General features: G+C 41.2%; 2 protein-coding genes across 2 annotated transcripts; one reads left to right on the top strand and one right to left on the bottom strand.

The window, feature by feature from the left end:
• Window positions 1–37: 37 nt before the first annotated feature.
• cyb5d2 (cytochrome b5 domain containing 2) lies at window positions 38–3504 on the top strand. Its single transcript, XM_010746857.3, has 4 exons — window positions 38–399; window positions 1712–1852; window positions 2417–2603; window positions 2741–3504. Exons 1-4 carry the CDS (start codon window positions 144–146, stop codon window positions 2910–2912), a joined length of 756 nt encoding a protein of 251 aa, XP_010745159.3. The 5' UTR covers window positions 38–143; the 3' UTR covers window positions 2913–3504.
• Window positions 3052–15281, bottom strand: ankfy1 (ankyrin repeat and FYVE domain containing 1). Its single transcript, XM_010746858.3, has 25 exons — window positions 15177–15281; window positions 13213–13420; window positions 12913–13031; window positions 12507–12642; window positions 12258–12381; window positions 11386–11535; window positions 11107–11272; window positions 10717–10921; window positions 10541–10609; window positions 10010–10212; window positions 9820–9917; window positions 9498–9699; window positions 9251–9349; window positions 8998–9151; window positions 8621–8789; window positions 8049–8167; window positions 7667–7823; window positions 7374–7574; window positions 7093–7269; window positions 6821–6968; window positions 5670–5760; window positions 5412–5536; window positions 5161–5307; window positions 4845–4935; window positions 3052–4748 (listed from the first exon to the last, which is right to left on the bottom strand). Exons 1-25 carry the CDS (start codon window positions 15184–15186, stop codon window positions 4616–4618), a joined length of 3501 nt encoding a protein of 1166 aa, XP_010745160.3. The 5' UTR covers window positions 15187–15281; the 3' UTR covers window positions 3052–4615.
• Between the last annotated feature and the right edge of the window lie 1680 nt (window positions 15282–16961).

The raw sequence follows: 16961 nt of genomic DNA, 5'->3' as shown, positions 1-16961 counted from the left end.
TGTACGTCAGCTTGCCCCCGAACGTCATTTGCGTAAGCTAGTCGGCGCATGCGCGGTGGCGTTCTCATTCAGGGAAGCACCTGCGTTGTTGTTGTTGTTGTTTTCTAATTAGAAATGGGACGCGACCACCTGAAGCGATCACCATGCTCAGATGTGTACTCGTCGCGTGTGTGTCGGTGGCGGTGTTGTTCATTCCTCGTGAGTGGTTCGTTAAATTTGGGAATGAATCACCCGGAGCAGGCCCCCCCGTGCTGCAGCTGCTGAGCAGCCGGGAATTGTCGCTGTATGACGGGGAGGAAGGCAGCAAGAGGCTGTACCTGGCCATACTGGGGCAGGTTTTTGATGTGAACAAGGGACACAAGCACTATGGACCCGGGGGTGCTTATCACTTTATGGCAGGTGATGTTACTGTGTTCAGAATCAGAAATACTTTATTAATTAATTAGAAATTGTTTTTGTGACAGCAGCTCCCAAACGGTAAGTGAGGAAGTAAGTGACAGCAAGAAAACAAAACTTTAACCCTATACACCTATACTATTTTTAACCCCTTAAGGCCTGAATTTGTATAGCTGTATATAAAAAAAAATGTTTTATGTGTGTTTTTGCCTTTAAGTAGATGGTAAATAATGTGTATATACACTACACTATATACACATGTATAAATAACAGTTAAATAAAACCAGTAACAGTAAAATAAAAAAACAAGTAACGGTGAACTATGCAATATGTAAATCTAAAACCTTATAAAGAATTTAGTCTTTGAAATAAATAAGTTAAATAAAACCAGTAACAATAGTACATTAACACATCACATTGTACACATCAGTACAATAAAAAACAAGTAACAGTGAAAAACCAGAGGAGCTTCATGTCATTTAAAGCTGGTGGTGGTTGGTTGATTGATTGATTGATTGATTGATTGAAGTGTTTATTTCGAATATGCAAACAAAATAAAAATAGAAATAAGGCAAAACATTTAAACATAGAAATAGATATTCGAAAAGGAGTGAGAATGAGAATGAGAATCAGAAATACTTTATTAATCCCCGCAGGGAAATTGTTTTTGTGACAGCAGCTCCCAAACGGTAAAACAAAACTTTAACAATATACACTTATACGATATCCTATTTTTAACGAAGTAAAGAATAAAGAATTTAGTCTTTGAGAGACTGTACAGAGAATAGACACTGATTGTATAAAGTGCAGTATGCAAGCAGTGTCTGCTATTTGTGTTATTGTAGAAATAGAACGCTTTTATTGTCATTGTATAACAGACATACTGTAGGCACAACGAAATTACAGGGGGCTACAACAAGATGCTGGTCCTAAATTAGGTAATAGTACAGTATAGACAAGGATAAAAAACAAACAAACAATATAAATACAAATGCAAAAATAAAATATAGTTGCTATACAAGAAGATCAGGGGGTATTCATAAATAGTGAATGCTTGTATTTGAATAGCAAATAGTAAAAGCAATTATACAATTATTGCACAAGAGGTATTGCTCGTGATAGAACACCAAACTTTGTAATGTTTAATCATAGGACGCTGGTTAAAGGTTGTCTGATGCTGATGAACATACCAAAGCCTCAATAAATCTAAACCAGAAACATGAATTAAAGTCTATAAATATCACATAATCAGCCATAGTGCATGAATATGTAATTCAGTGTACTGTACTTTAAATGTATGTGTTTGCATTTTCAGGTAAAGACGCCTCTCTGGCCTTCATCACCGGGGACTTCACAGAAAGTGGCCTCACAGATGATGTGTCCAGTCTGTCCCCACTGCAGGTGATGGCCCTGTATGACTGGCTAGGCTTTTATCAGAAGGACTACCAATTTGTAGGTATGTCATATTTGTTCCCCTGCTCTTTTATTTTAATGTTTTGGTACTGCACTTATATATTTCTTCCTAAACATAAATAGTCAGTGGTTACTTTCCAAGCCTTTTGTAAATTCAGCTTCAGTTCCACTTTATTAAATCGTTTTTTACTCCCCTACATTTGTTTGATTACTAAATGATTTACTTAGACATTACATACTTTAATGGAGCCATTCTGCATAATGACCTTACCTTTTTACTTAAGTAACATTTTGATTTATTAATTTTTAGACCATGGTATCGCTACCATAGTCTCTTTCTTCCACCACTGACCTCGATCCTTCGATTCCATTTTTTGCACAAAATTCCTCATCAGGTTTAGCACCTGATCATCACTTTCTGTTCCTCAACACTAACATCAGAAATGAATAACCATGAATGGATCCTTCAAAAATGAGTACGCCAGTATTAGCGATGTTGGAAACACCCTGGAGAGTTTGTACAGTTTGTATTTTGAAAGCTCCTACAGTGTTCTATTCATCGATGGACATCTATTATCATTTTTACTATTGTACTGTTGAATTTCAGGTCTGCTAATAGGCCGGTTCTATAGCGAGACTGGCCAGCCTACCGAGGCTTTGTTGCAGGCACAAGCATCACTAGCAGAGGGCCAACGACTGAAGGCGCAGTCTGCAGCTGAGATGTTACGCTTCCCGGCCTGCAACTCACAGTGGAGCGCTGCTGAGGGAGGAAGAGTCTGGTGCTCCACCAAGAGGTGCGGAAATAGTTCAGGCCTAATTAAACATGAACAGTCTTGTGTTGATGTACTTGCCTGTAACAGAGCATGTCTTACACTATCAGGATTTATTGGTACAGGATTGATTTGATTTTAAAAAATTTTTAAATCTCTAGTGGTGGAGTGGAAAGAAGCTGGGTGGGCGTCCCGCGAAAACTCTTCTCTCCAGGCTCCAGTGGTGTTCGCTGTGTCTGTGTTGAAGACCCATCTGCAGCAGAGGATGACCCCAACCTGCAGAAGTATGACGGCTGCCCTCCACATGCTGACTCATGTACTGTTGAATTCTAGTCTCTGGGCAAGCCCAGAAAATGGATCTATTTATAGTCTACTTTTTTAGCAGAACAAAACCCAGGAAAACTTTTTTACCCAGTAAATCAAAGTGATGATTTCAAAACAAAATAAAATAGAATGAAGAAAACTGAGTGCATTGGTTTTTGATGACCTTTATGTAAAGTTGTTGTCCTCCCTTTCTCTAAAAGGATACACCAGGAAGAGACAGGCTAGATATCTGAGCATACAGATACAATATAATGTGCATAAAAGATTAAACAATGTGCATAAAAGATTAACAGAGGCAAGATTTAGGTTTGTCACAATGACAAGCACAAACTGCATTAAAGTACAAAACAGTTGTAGTGGTCAAAAATATCACACATTTATCTGTACAATTTAACAATACTTAAAGAGGCCCCACTACTTGGCCATCGCTCTACTCCACATTCTCCCCATGATGATCAGAAATGCCATGTGATCTTGATAAAGTGCACCTGTTAGGCTTAGAAATCAAGAAGCGTTACATGTGATGGGTCAAGACGACAACTTGACTTGAGGCAACAGTGTGGGGGACAATGACTTCTCAACGCGGACCTCACGGCCGATTAAAAAAAGAAAAATGGAATGTAATCATTTGGTGACGGATTTTGAAATATGATTTCTGAATTTTGACATGTAAAGGCTACAAATTAAATGACATGCATAGGCATAGTAGGCATTTCTGTAGGAGGAGGATTGTTGAGAACATTTTGTGTAGGGGACCACGTTAATATTCCTCTCATGTTAAAATAGGTTTTCTCAGGTCACTTTTTTTTTTAAAAAGTAGGCATCCCATTTAATTCATCTGATGCTCACATGATAGACTATGTACCAATCATGGAGAAAAACAATCCTGTTTATGAGGAATTTCATCTTTGTTCAGTCGTGCCAGTAATGTAACACAATGTCAATGTCATAATTAGAATTGAACTAATTTAGATCTCATTTGGAGATTATGCTCACTTAAAAAAAAATTGTTCCTTTCCCTTTAAATCCTCCTCGTCTGTCCAACTTTATCCAGTCACCACAAAACTGAGATAACAGAAGAATGAAAGATTACAGAGGACACTATGACAGTTCACTCTTTGTAGATCTAGGGTCATTTTACAGTTTTACTCTGCTCATAGTCGACAGCAGCCGCAGGTCTCATCTGCATCTATAAGTGTTCATGTTTTTAGCGTTGAAATTTTGTCTCGGGACAAGTAACCTGGCCTGAAGGCTGCCGATGGTTAAATATCCCGACAGAGAACAGGAAAACAGCCTCCAAAAAAAAGGTGACCATTCAGATGTTCATTGTTGAATTGAAATGTCTACTTACAGCAGCTACCTGCCTGTGATAATAAGAGATAATCATTACAAACATCACTGAACTCGGGAAATCGATTAACACACTCAGTCCAGCCGTCACACAGCCGGGGGAGCTTATTTATCATTTCCCCATTAAGATCAAAACAGAAACAAAAAGAAAATGTTTCACTTTCTATTTGAAACGTCCCTCTAGAACATTAATAGTTTTTCATAAACTGGAATAGTATAAAGGTGATGGTCCATAACTGTCCGGGAATCTTGTTAGTATGTCCTGCTACTGATGTCCCTTCTCCTGGTGTGCCTGAATAACTGTGCCAAGTTGGGCCTGGCATGGCCAGCGTCAGAGAGTGGAGGATGTCCAGGCCATTGTATTACGATACCCCTCCAAGAGTTAGTACATCAAAGCAGATGTCACACACCCTCACCGGCTTGTTCAAGTCAAACTTGATGATGGGTATCTCCTTTATAGAGCACTTGTGGCACAACAGGCGCCCACAGTGGCGGCTAGAGTGAACAGTCAAGAAGATTATACTGGATTAATCATTTATTCTTGTCACAAAATGAAAATATTAGCAAAACGTATAAAGTAATACCACCTACCAGTGATGTTTCCGTGTCGTAACACCAAACTTGGCAGCACATTCATAGCAGTTGGACCCATCACACCAAGGGGGTTCTTTGGACAGCATATCTAAAGAAATACAGGGAACGCTAGTTAACCTTGAGATCATGGATGGGGTCAAATACATTGTATAAGAGCATGTGGGAGCTTTTTCACTAGCTGATTATTTTTAATGACATTATTTATTTTTGCATTTTCTTTTTTTTAGACACTAGGTGGCACTACGCAAGTATGTCAGGGCTAAACGCCTAATGTGGGGCTGTTATTTTAAAGTGTTCAAGTGTGAAAAGTTACCTAGAAGGCGGAAGAGCAACTGTTTGGTTGCAACTTGGTAGTTGAAAATATTGATGCCCTGATTATTATTGATGCCCAGTCGAGCCCCGGCTCTCACGATGGCACGACACAGGTTCGCATTTCCTTTCATGTAGGCAAGGAGCAGAACTGCAATAAAATACAGGTCACAGTCATTTTATCACAAGTATACGGTTGGTATGAACATGGTATACGTTTACTGTGAACAGTAATAATTAGGCCAGCTACAGTACCTGTGTTTCCTTCATTATCTGATTTGTCCAGAGGATATTCAGGCATACACTCCAGGAACAACTCAAAAATGGCAGCGGCATTTTCTTTCCCATAATGGCCTAGCACATGCATTGGTGACTGACCCCTATGCAGACATAAAAAAGGAGACAAGCAGCTCAGTTGCTATCCAATTTCTGCAACTCCAACATGTTAATGTGCTGCTGAAATGACCCAAAGGTTTGATCTCGTTTGAAAAATGACTGAAAGTAAGTGTGTACCTGAGATTGAAGGCCTCGGCATCAATGTTGGACTCTGTGAGAAGGGTTCTGACATTGTTAAGGCGACCCTGCATCACAGCCAGATGCAAAGCTGAGGACAAGAAGACAAAAGAATAAAATGTTTTTCACGTGGATTATGCTTGTTATAAAAATTAGGATTTATCCTGGGGTTCAGATGTTTTAACTCATAATGTGTGTGCACTTCCCTTATTTGGACTGTGTTTTGCTGAGGATGGCAGGGAAAGATAATTGTAGATCAGTAGTTCAAGGACAGGAGAGACAAGGACGTGAGAAACAGGACTGGGAAGTGTCATTTTGATACATAATGTTCATTGCTGAGCAGACTCATCAGTGAGGGCGGTGTCTGAGACAGCCCATTTTAAAAAATGTATAAGAACGAACTTGGATTATTAAAGTATTTCTGATCCGATTCTGATTAGAGCTCCTCAAGGAGCCTCTGTAACCCCTCTTATGTGTTGCACTGTTAAACGCTCCTTCTTGTACAAGAATAATAAATTCAACTTAAACTTTGATACTTTGAATCCAGTCTTCCTTATTCAAGGGTTTTTTCTTTAAAAATTCCTGTAACAATGCTGTGTTGGGGTGGTGTGATAATAATTAATCATCAACCACATAAAAGAGAATACAGTAATTACAAATGGATTTTTAAAGTGAACGCAATGACGCCTTTGAACAAGACAGGGCCAAAGCCGGTCCTGTTGGGACAACTCTCCATTGTAATCACTACCACAAGACACTCCTTCCCTCTTTAGTGGGAGGAAAAAAATAATTCTTTAGGCACTTTCTAGTGAAATAACAACCTGGTTGTGAATACATCTGAACAATGCTATGAACTTAACATGCAAAGATCACACTGGCAGTTGTGCAAATTACTGATATTTGCATGGTCAGCTCTAACTGTAATCAGTTTTTATCTTTCCGGTTTTCCTAAACGCTGTTGATGACACATTCTGCACTGCTTATTTGGCAATACTGAATACTGGTATTTAGAAGGCAAGCTATTTAATAATGGCTGAGACTGAAACTCAGATAGCCTAATCGTTGTATGGAATGCAAAACTTGTCAATTTGGGTGCAATTTGTTTAATAGAAGCATCATGGACATAACAAAAAAGGAAGAATGTAAGGTACCATTATTGCCATTCTCATCCTCAGCGGCAAAGTCTACACCATTCTCCAGCAACACAGAACAAATAGTGGCCAGGTCCTGCTGGGCAGCCAAATGTAGTGCTGTCTGTCTGTGTTTGGTCAGCTCGTTTACTTTGGCTCCGGCAAGCAGCTGGAAGCAAGAAAAATGCAAAATGAAAACAGCATCAACTGCACCACTTTTTCAGTAACACTTAAAATGGACATTAACAGTAAATGCAGGCGACAAAGGAAAAAAAAAAAAACTGAAGGTCTACCAGGTTGCGGACGATGATCTCGGAACCGGCCTGGACAGCTAGGTGGAGAGGAGTGAGCTTGGCTGCATCCTGAACCCTGGAGTTGACGTTGGCTTGGACACTGATGAGGAACAGGACACTTTCGATGTCTGAATTCTGCACAGCCAAGTGGAGAAAGTTCCGTCCTTTGTTATCCACCTGGATAGAAACAGAAGTTTGAGATCAGGAGAGATCAGTGCTGCACCTGTACATCATTTTAAAAAAACGCTACAGTGAGACAAACTGATTTATGTCAGCGTTACCTGCTCAGCAGCACCTGGCTCCCTCTTTAGGATAGCCTCCGCCGCCTTATTGTTCTTGTGCGTCATGGCACAGGCGAAGGGGGTCATTCCTTGACGATCGCGAATGTTGAGACGGATGTCTGGATGGGATATGAGGAGCTGTATGATGACGTTGTGCTGGCTGCTAATGGCAGCATGGATGGGAGCTCTGCCCTCTGCATCCTGACAGAAATGAACAGACACAGGATGAAACACTTAGAGAAAGAACATGAAGTGGCAAAAAAAAAACGATGACATGATGTGACAGGACTGACCTGTGCATTAACATTAGCTCCAAACTCTAGAAGGCACTGCACCACCTCCTCCAATCCCCAGCTGCTTGCCAGGTGGAGGGGCGTTTGTCCATCTCGGGCTTCTTCATCTCCTTCCCCATTAGGGCCTGGCCGTCTGCAGCTGTTCACGTCACAACCACTATACGCACACACAAATAGGGCAGACAGATACATCAGTCTTAATAACACTGAGCTTAACAACTGACAGGTTGTTAGTTTTAAGATTGATTATAATTTAAACTGTACATCATCATGTTACGGTTGTGTTTCCCGTTTTGCCCACAAAAGAGTCACAGTTTAGGCAATATAAACTATGTGCATCCAGGTTTCTTAAAGCTGAATGATCAGGAGATCAGGAGCTGACCTGCGAATGAGGAAGCAAGCTGAGACCTCATTATTCTCATCAACAGCTCTGTGCAGGAGGGTCTGCAGGCAGCCAGAGGGCCCCGTGCTCCAACAAGTCGCATCACAGCCATGGCGGACCTAGATGGTACAAACAGGACTCCAGTAATCAAAATGCAAGTTCCCAACCAGAAAATAAAGAAAACATATAAACAGCTTATAAGTGTGAATCCTTGCTCGCTTCAGATGTTCGGATAAGGCAGACATGAACCTGTGATGAGATGCTGGCTGTTATATGGACGCACAAACATCACTACTATTCAATTAACATGAGCCCAAATATATTTTCCATTTTAGATACAGTTTTCCTCGATCGATATAAAAGCACTTCCAGTGCAGATGATTGCATGCATGCCCAAACCAAAACGGGAACCTGAGAAACAAGATCCAGGATGTTTGTTGCGTCTACCCCTGAGGCGTCCAATCATTAAGGTTTCATTTGATCCTGGGTTAGGTTTCATAACAGATAATAACTGGCTACCAATGATGAACTAAGATGTTGGACTATGATGGTTCCCTTTGCGTTTCTCTCACCAGCGTGGATGCAATATCTTCCAGGCCATTCTCCAGAGCCAGCCACAATGGAGGGTCCCCTTTGTCATTCACCACAGACATATCTGCTCCTCTTGTGCAAATGGCATCCACCACCAGTGGCAGCTGGTTACTGATGGCCAGCTGTAGTGCTGTTTGTCCCTCCTGGGTCCTGGTAGAATATATTAATAGAACAATTTAAAAGACAATACTGGATAATGGAAAATTATGACTCTGCTAATGTTGGCTGAGGGAATAGGGCGGCAACCCATGACCAGTAATTATCCCGGTTAGTTCACAGCAGGGACCTTCATCAGATACAATCTGTCTTCCCAGTCCACTAACTAATGAAATGCTTTATGACTGAACTTAGGCGTTACCTAACATTGATGTCTGCCTGATGTTCAAGAAGGAAGAGGGCACTCTTGCTGTCCTGTCTTTGGATGGCCATGTGAAGGAGGGTTTGTCCATTGGACATAGTGTCATTGATAGAAGCCCCTGAGCCGAGCAGCTGAGCTGCTATGGTGTGCATACCTAACAGGGACAGATTGTACACGTTAGACATCACATACCCAGATCACTATGCAGTCTTATAACAATGTTATGCATCTAAATTTGGATAATGCTGTGTACCTGTCCAGAGGGCCAAGCCCAGCACTGTCTGGTCCATTGAGTCTTTGAGACTGAAGTCTGGAATGATCTGGAAGTTGTTGGTGGCATGAAGTGCATTGGCTGCAATTGAGCAATCAACGGAGAAATGAGTGAGGGCATTAGTGATAACGTGCAGTGAGGTAAAACAGAAAGCGCTTAAAACAGTGGCCATGTTTGCAGTTTAGTTACAAGCAATCAAATGTACAAAACCCTGAAAACACACACTGACCTTTTTGCTCGAGGATGACGGAAACCACATCTGGGTGGTTGTGAGCAATGGCCATGTGGAGGGGGGTCTGCATAGCCACACCAAGGGTGTCGTCAGGCAGAGCCTTCTGGGTCTGCAGGTTAGGGTTGGCACCCTGCTGGAGCAGCTCCGCTGTTAAGCTCGCCAGGCCACAGCGACACGCTGTATGAAGTGGGCTCTCACCCTGAAGGAAAGTAAAGATCAATAATCTTATTAGTAACACAATAATTCATATATATTGTATGATTTGTGATCAATTAATGTGTTCCCACTGGTTGTTACGTGGCCTGAAGTTCATGCATACCGATTTGTTGACATGGTTGACCTTCGCTCCATGAGTGGCAAGGAAAAGAGCAGCTGCCTCACTGTTCGCCCGAGCTGCTCTCTGCATGAGACAGTTTTCTAAAGAGATAAAAACACAGGGGGAGAGGACGATGAAGATGAGCATCGTTCCATTCAAGAAATTACTGTAGATTGAGGTTATGAAACAGCACCTGTGGTAGTGTCAGGTGCGTCTGGATTGCTTCCTCTCTGGATAAGCTGGGCTGCAAAGCTATTCTCATCAAACGAGGTGCCATTAACTATTGGTGCGTCATCCTCAAATGGGTTTACTGAGGGGTCTGAAGACACGGTGATATACTGCAGAGCCAGCCACAGAGCTGTGCTGCCCTCATGGTCCTTGAGTTCCAGGTCAAGTCTAACAAAGATGGACAGATTACATCAGGTTACACACAAGGTTAATAATTCATATTTTCTAAGTTACGAGCTGGAATTTATACTGGTTTAAAAATAATATAACCCATGATGGTAGGGTACATTTGTTGGCTACTCTCATATGTCAGCATGGCAGGCAAAAAATAATTATTGAATAAAGGAAATGAAAAGGAGCATTATCAATTTCAGTCAATTTGCTAACTATGTTGATCTCATGATTCAACTAATTTAGCACTAAACATGTTGTGTGTGGGACTTTCCATGTCAGAAACAAACTCAATAATTCCATTTGGAGGCAGAATGTTACTCACTGTTTGCACTGCAGGAGCTGGTTGAACACTGGCTCATTCCCTGATGACACAGCTTCATGCAACGGAGTTCTAAAAAAAAACAGACAGAGCCGATGCACTGTCACACTTTGCACGGTAGTTGGCCGCCTCTCCAATCCAATAAAGTTAATAAACCAAGACTCTCCGGTGTGACCTACCTGCCCTTGCTGTTCTGCATGTTGGGGTTGGCTCCGGTCTTGAGTAGAGCCTCTGCAATTCGTGCCATGCCGCTCATCACTTCCACAGAGTGTTTCTTGGGGCTGAAAGAACAGACCAGGTGAAGCGGGGTTTCCACCGCCCCGACTGTGGCTGCGTTCACCTGAGCAGAGTGACGAATCAGGAAGATGGAGGCAAATTCATCACCTGGAAGAAGAAGAAGGAAGCTTAACAGTTGTGAAGAAGAAGAAATTCTGCTTTCATGCAACGTCAAACAAGTCTGTACAAGAAGAAGAACATGTTTGAGTCTTCTGATAAAGCGGGTATCATGGCAGGTATGTTTTCAGGTGAACACCTTGACGGGAACACAAAAAAAAATTACTCCCTCACACCTCTTTGGATGGCCTTATGCAGGAGGCTCCAGCCACTCTGGTCCACCATGTCCACATCGGCTTTGTTGTTAACCAGAGTCGTCGCGATACTTTCCAATTTACGAGAGAGTGCCAGGTCGAGTGCCAAGTCACCGTTGTTGTCAAGTTCATTCAGTTTGCCAGGGAGCTGAAAACGAGAGAGAACACAAAATATATAACCTGTTTATAGCATAGCAGGTAAAAATGACTAGTTACTGAGCTATTAATAAAGGGGACGCAGTTAATCTGTGGGGACTTTACCTGTGAGTCCATCTCGATGAGATAGAGAAAGACCACATCTTCTCGCTCGACTTTGATCGCTTTGTGGAGAGGATACTCTGTTTTAGACTTGATCATCTTGTACAGAAGTTGGGCACTCATGGTACTGAAATCTTCTTTCCTCAGATCATCCTGATAAAATAAATCACAACAAAGTGTCAAATATCAGAATATGGCCCATGACGGAAGTATCACCCATGTTCTAAAGATAGAAACCTCAAAACAATGTTATCACTCTCTCTTCCTTGCTTTCATGAAAAACAGTAACCAGAGCTTGAGCCAATAAAATCAGGAGAAAAAAAAAAAGAAGACTGAGGTGTCAGAGGCTGGTGACAGTCACCAGCAATTTTCTACACCAAAGCCATAAAGATAACCTTGAAAATTGCAGAGCTGTGGCCTCTGTGGATTTACTGTATCGTAAATGATGAGATTATACACACTGGTGTACAACGCTGATCTGTCAAAAAGGAGTCAACGGGAGGAGATTAAACCGCAGGGAAGCACAGCAGGTTAAAAGTGGCCGGCAAATTCAGTAAATGGCACACATACAGCATGCTGACCAACACTTATTATTAAATTACATCAGTGCACTGAGACCTCACTGAGAGTTTAAGAATTAGAAAAGACAGATCTAAATTACTCTCACTTCTCAGGAACTGATGGAAACTGTAACGTATGTAAGGTGATCACATAATCCAGAGAGCACATTAATTTGGTTTGGTAATGCAGGATTTTCAGTGCCAACATCTCTCCAATAATCATCCATCCACACGTGTACGCCAACACACGCACACACAAACACCCCCTAAAGTAGCCTTGTTGGCAACGTACAAACACTGTCCTACTGTACTCACCCAGTGACTGGCGATGATCTCCCCGCAGTAGTTCATCAGGGTGGTGGCATTTAGCTCCTCAGCTGTTTGGTAGAAGCGAATGCAGTTCCTGACATTCACCGAGGACATCACACCTTTTTCACACCTGTCCCGGCGGAGAAAGAAAAATGTATTTTGGAGGCCATTAAGCCACATGTCGCTCTTTAAAATGTTACAAAACAATTCAAGTTTAATTGAACTGTCTGCAAAGCAAGTCAGTATCATGCTGACCTCTCTCTGAGCAGCTGGAGCTGGAAGCGGTTGGCCAGCTTCATCAAGTCGATAAGAAAGGCGTCGTCCTCACTGAGCTCCAACTCGTCGGTGTACGCCCAGCGCAGCATTGCCATGGCAACCTCAGGTTTGCAATCTAGAATTCAAAATCATGCCAATCATGTCAAATCAGAACTGTACACAGAGTGATCAATTAGTAGTCATGGACAAAACATGGGTATACAGTGATTAGATTGGACAGGCATGAGGTCCAAACATACCCAGAGAAAAACTGTGTTCAATACTGGACTTTGACCGTGTGTATAATCCACTCCAAAATAAATATTCAGTCATTAACCCAACAGAGTGTTGACTGGCAGAGGCGTAGACTGATAACAACTGGATCTTCATTACGATGGTTACTCACCAGATAGGTCCAGTTCTGAGGTGGAGGCCAGGTTCGCCAGACTCCAGACATCACTACGAGCAGCCAACACAAACTTATGGGCACTGAGCTTCTTCCCCGCGACTTTTACTTTCAGATCACTGCAAAAGCAACACATTCAACTCTGAGAAACCATGTGTACATCACAAATATTCTACTATATAATCACACAACACAAACGAGAGCAGACACATAACTATGTAATGGCACTTGCGGGACTGCTGGATTAGCAAAATCTCAAGCAAACAACTCGTACCCATCCATTAAAACCGTGATGCTCACCTGTACTGTTCCTGCTGATAGAGGTCGGCCACGATATCCAGCAGACGGCTAATGAAGGTGTCTGCAGCTACAGGGCTGGGGGTACCCTGGCCAGAGGTCTGAGCGGCAAGCACGGCACAGCGCCTCTCTGTGTCGGCCAGCTTCTGCTGCATCTTCACGTACTCCTGCCTGAGCAGGGCCAGGTGCTTCTGCAGCTTGGCCACCTCCTCTGTTCCACATCAAGGTAACGGAGACAGACGGAGAAGAAAACAAGACGCAGGGATGGAAAAAGTAGGTTAGAGACACACGTTTCTGAACACAGGGTAGAACCAAGGTACTGTGGTGTGTTTGTAACTTATGCTGATAGAAAAATATGTTTAAAGATTATTCCTATGGCAGGGTGCAGCTGGATCTGCACCTCCTGTAGGTTTGAGAAGTGAGTGATTCAGTACAGATGTTGCAACATTTTCAGCTCTCCCTGCAGAATGTCTAAATCCTAAAAATGGACTACAACTGAATCTAAAGCTTGGCCTCTTCCTCTAAGCGAAACGCACTTCCTACAGATTCTCATGTCACAACACTAAATTCATGTGTCAGCCGAGATTCCACCAGTGAAACTCACTGAGGCCCATTTCCTTCCTTCAAAAAACAGTTGAGTTTTAGTGACGGGAAGAATGCTGAGGCGGCACGTTTAGTTTGTCCTCTCCCTTCTTGTAAACCGTTAACTGGCGTGGCTATTGGTCATGAGGAACAGACGAGGGGGGGGTGTTTCTGAAAAACCACCTGATCGGCTCAACGCAGGAAGGGAGCAGCAGCAGCAGATTAACACCAACGGTGCAGCCACTTGACAAATTAAGACTAAAATTCAGGAGGATTTTTGCAAGTGTCACTCATGCATTTGCAAGCAAACACACACATATTTAAAAAAAAACAATGCACCATAAACTATTATAAGTAATTATGTGATATATATACAAGATTTTGACACGATCTAGTCGCTTTTAGACTTTGTCAAGCAATAAGACAGGGGGGAGTGTTTCTGAAAACCACCTGATCGGCTCATCGCAGCCACTTTTTGACAAATTAAGACGTCGTTTTTAGAGGATTTTTGCAAGTGTCACTCATGCATTTGCAAGCAAACACACAAATCTTTTAAAAACCAATGCACCATAAACAGAAATTATGTGATATATAGACCATGTCAAGCAATAAGTGTGTAAAAACACAAAACATGCACCCACGACAGAAAACATTGCCAAGTCCATTTAAAAAAAAAAAAGGGGGAAACATCTTTTACATGCAACTCATACAAGCATTCACCACAAAAACAATGAAATAAATAAATGTGCTTTCAGCTCATTACACAATAACACCACAGACTGTTGGGACAGAGCTTGTTGTCTGGATTCAAGTTGGTAAGTGGATTTCCCTCAGCAGACATTCCCTTATGTCTAGGCCAAATAAAGGTGGTGCCCTTGCCAGGTAGATGCACATGACACCTCACAGGGAGTGACACCTGCCCCGTAATGGACCATGTATTGACACAGAACCAGAACCAGGAGCGTTTACTGTCGCCGACATAACAGCTAGTAACGTTTTGTTTTTTTTAATTTATCGCGGTTGACACATTTGATACAAACGTCACCTGTGAATTATGTAAGATAACATGAGATTTATTTCTCGCAATGTGCAATCTGTCGAAACCCACCCACCCAGCCACAACATCTCGGTTCTGCTAATAAAGAAATAAATAAAATAATAATAAATAAAAAAAACGCAGCGACATCAACGAGAAGCTGCTAACGACAAAGCCAACTGTCGCAGCGCTTCGTATTTTTTTTTTTTCCACCCACAGATAACACACGGTTTATAAAACTGTCAGGACACTATTTGATTCGGTCCCAACAGAGCTCAAAGCATACACGGAGAAAACAAAACAGAACAGGGAGTGGACCAAATAGTGGGAAAAAAGCCCAATCTCATACCTTCCGCCATGTTGCTCAGCGTTAGCTCCGTGGCTCTATCGCGATATGACGAGCAGGCGAGGCAGCCGTGCTGCGTTCAAGGACTCACTCACAAAACGTTAATTGACTGGTTTGTCACATGACCGTCATTGTTCCTCTGGCCTTTAATTAGATTTATTATACAAATGTTAATTTATTACTCAAATATTAATGTTATAGTGTATAGTGTGTGTGGTTTGATTCATTATAGGTTAATATTAGTGCTGACTTTTCTATCATCTACTCAAAAAAAGTCTCAACAATGAAATATAAAAAGGAGTTTCTGACAATAACTACTTAACTAATTAACCTAAATTAGATTATTCAAATATTATTTTTTATTCAAATATCAATGTTATGTATGAATGTCCAACTTGTGTTGCCTTCAGGTGCTCCTGTTAAACTCCCTTTTCCATGTTGAAAACAGCCTTCAGTGGGACTGTCTAAATGCATGATAGATTCAGCTCATGTCTCTGTATCCATAATGCTACAGTAACAATAAAAGTAAACGTGGAAGAACTTAAATTAGATTCATTATTCAAATGTTAATTTATTATTCAAATATTAATGTTATGTGTGTGATTTAATTCATTAAAGGTTAATATTAGTGCAGAGGCTATGATTTTCTTGACTAAATGGTAAAGATATGTTAACTTTTCTATCATTTACTCAAAAAAAGTCTCGTGAATTCATTGTGAGGACTGTCTTCAACAATGAAATATAAAAAGGAGTTTCTGACAATACATTCAAATCACAGCATGAATGCCTAACTTGTGTTGCCTTCAGGTGCTCCTGTTAAACTCCTTCTTCTATGTTGAAAACCAAAGGTGACTTGACTTGGACTTGACTTGACATGACTTGCCCAAGAAAAAAATACTTGAGATTTACTAGAGACTTGCACATGTGTGACTTGGTCCCATGTCTGGTCTAAATGCATGATAGATTCAGTTCATGTCTCTGTATCCATAATGCTACAGTAACAATAAAAGTAAATGTGGAGGAACTTAAATTAGATTTATTATTCAAATATTAATGTTATGTATGTAGTTTAATTCATTATAGGTTAATATTAGTGCAGAGGCTATGATTTTCTTGACTAAATAGTAAAAATATGTATAACTTTTCTATCATTTACTCAAAAAAAAGTCTCATGAATTCATTGTGAGGACTGTCTTCAACAATGAAATATAAAAAGGAGTTTCTGACAATCCACATCCAAATCACAGCATGAATGTCTAACTTGTGTTGCCTTCAGGTGCTCCTGTTAAACTCCTTCTTCTATGTTGAAAATGCCTTTAGTGAGACTGTCTTAATACATGGTAGACTCAGCTCATGTCTCTGTATCCATAATGCTACAGTAACAATAAAAGCAAACGTGGAGGAACTTGTGCAAACCTGTTTGTCAGAAGCATGTGATCAAGTTAATTATCTGCTCTTTCTTGTTGGACAATATGAGGAAAAGATATAATTCTCAATGATACGCGTCTAAATATAAACTGTTGTTTTCTGTGCTAAAAACATCCACTGAGTGAGAGCCCTCTGCCCCCCAACTGAAGATGAAGATGAAGATGCATTTAGTCTATCTGTTACATTTGTTGTCATGTTCAGACAGTTGTTTTACCTATATCAAAGAAAGTTGAAGCTCACTTTGCATTAGTTTGACTTTGGAGCTCTAAATATGATTTGTGAAAAAAAAGACGACAGAAAACTGGAATGGGACATTTGGATTGTGTTTGTGTGGCAATTCAAATTAATTAAAATAATTTC

Source organism: Larimichthys crocea, chromosome XXII, assembly GCF_000972845.2.
Source record: "Larimichthys crocea isolate SSNF chromosome XXII, L_crocea_2.0, whole genome shotgun sequence".
NCBI lineage: Eukaryota > Metazoa > Chordata > Actinopteri > Sciaenidae > Larimichthys > Larimichthys crocea.
The sequence above is the reverse complement of the archived record's forward strand: the minus strand, read 5'-3'. Positions and strand labels throughout refer to the sequence as shown.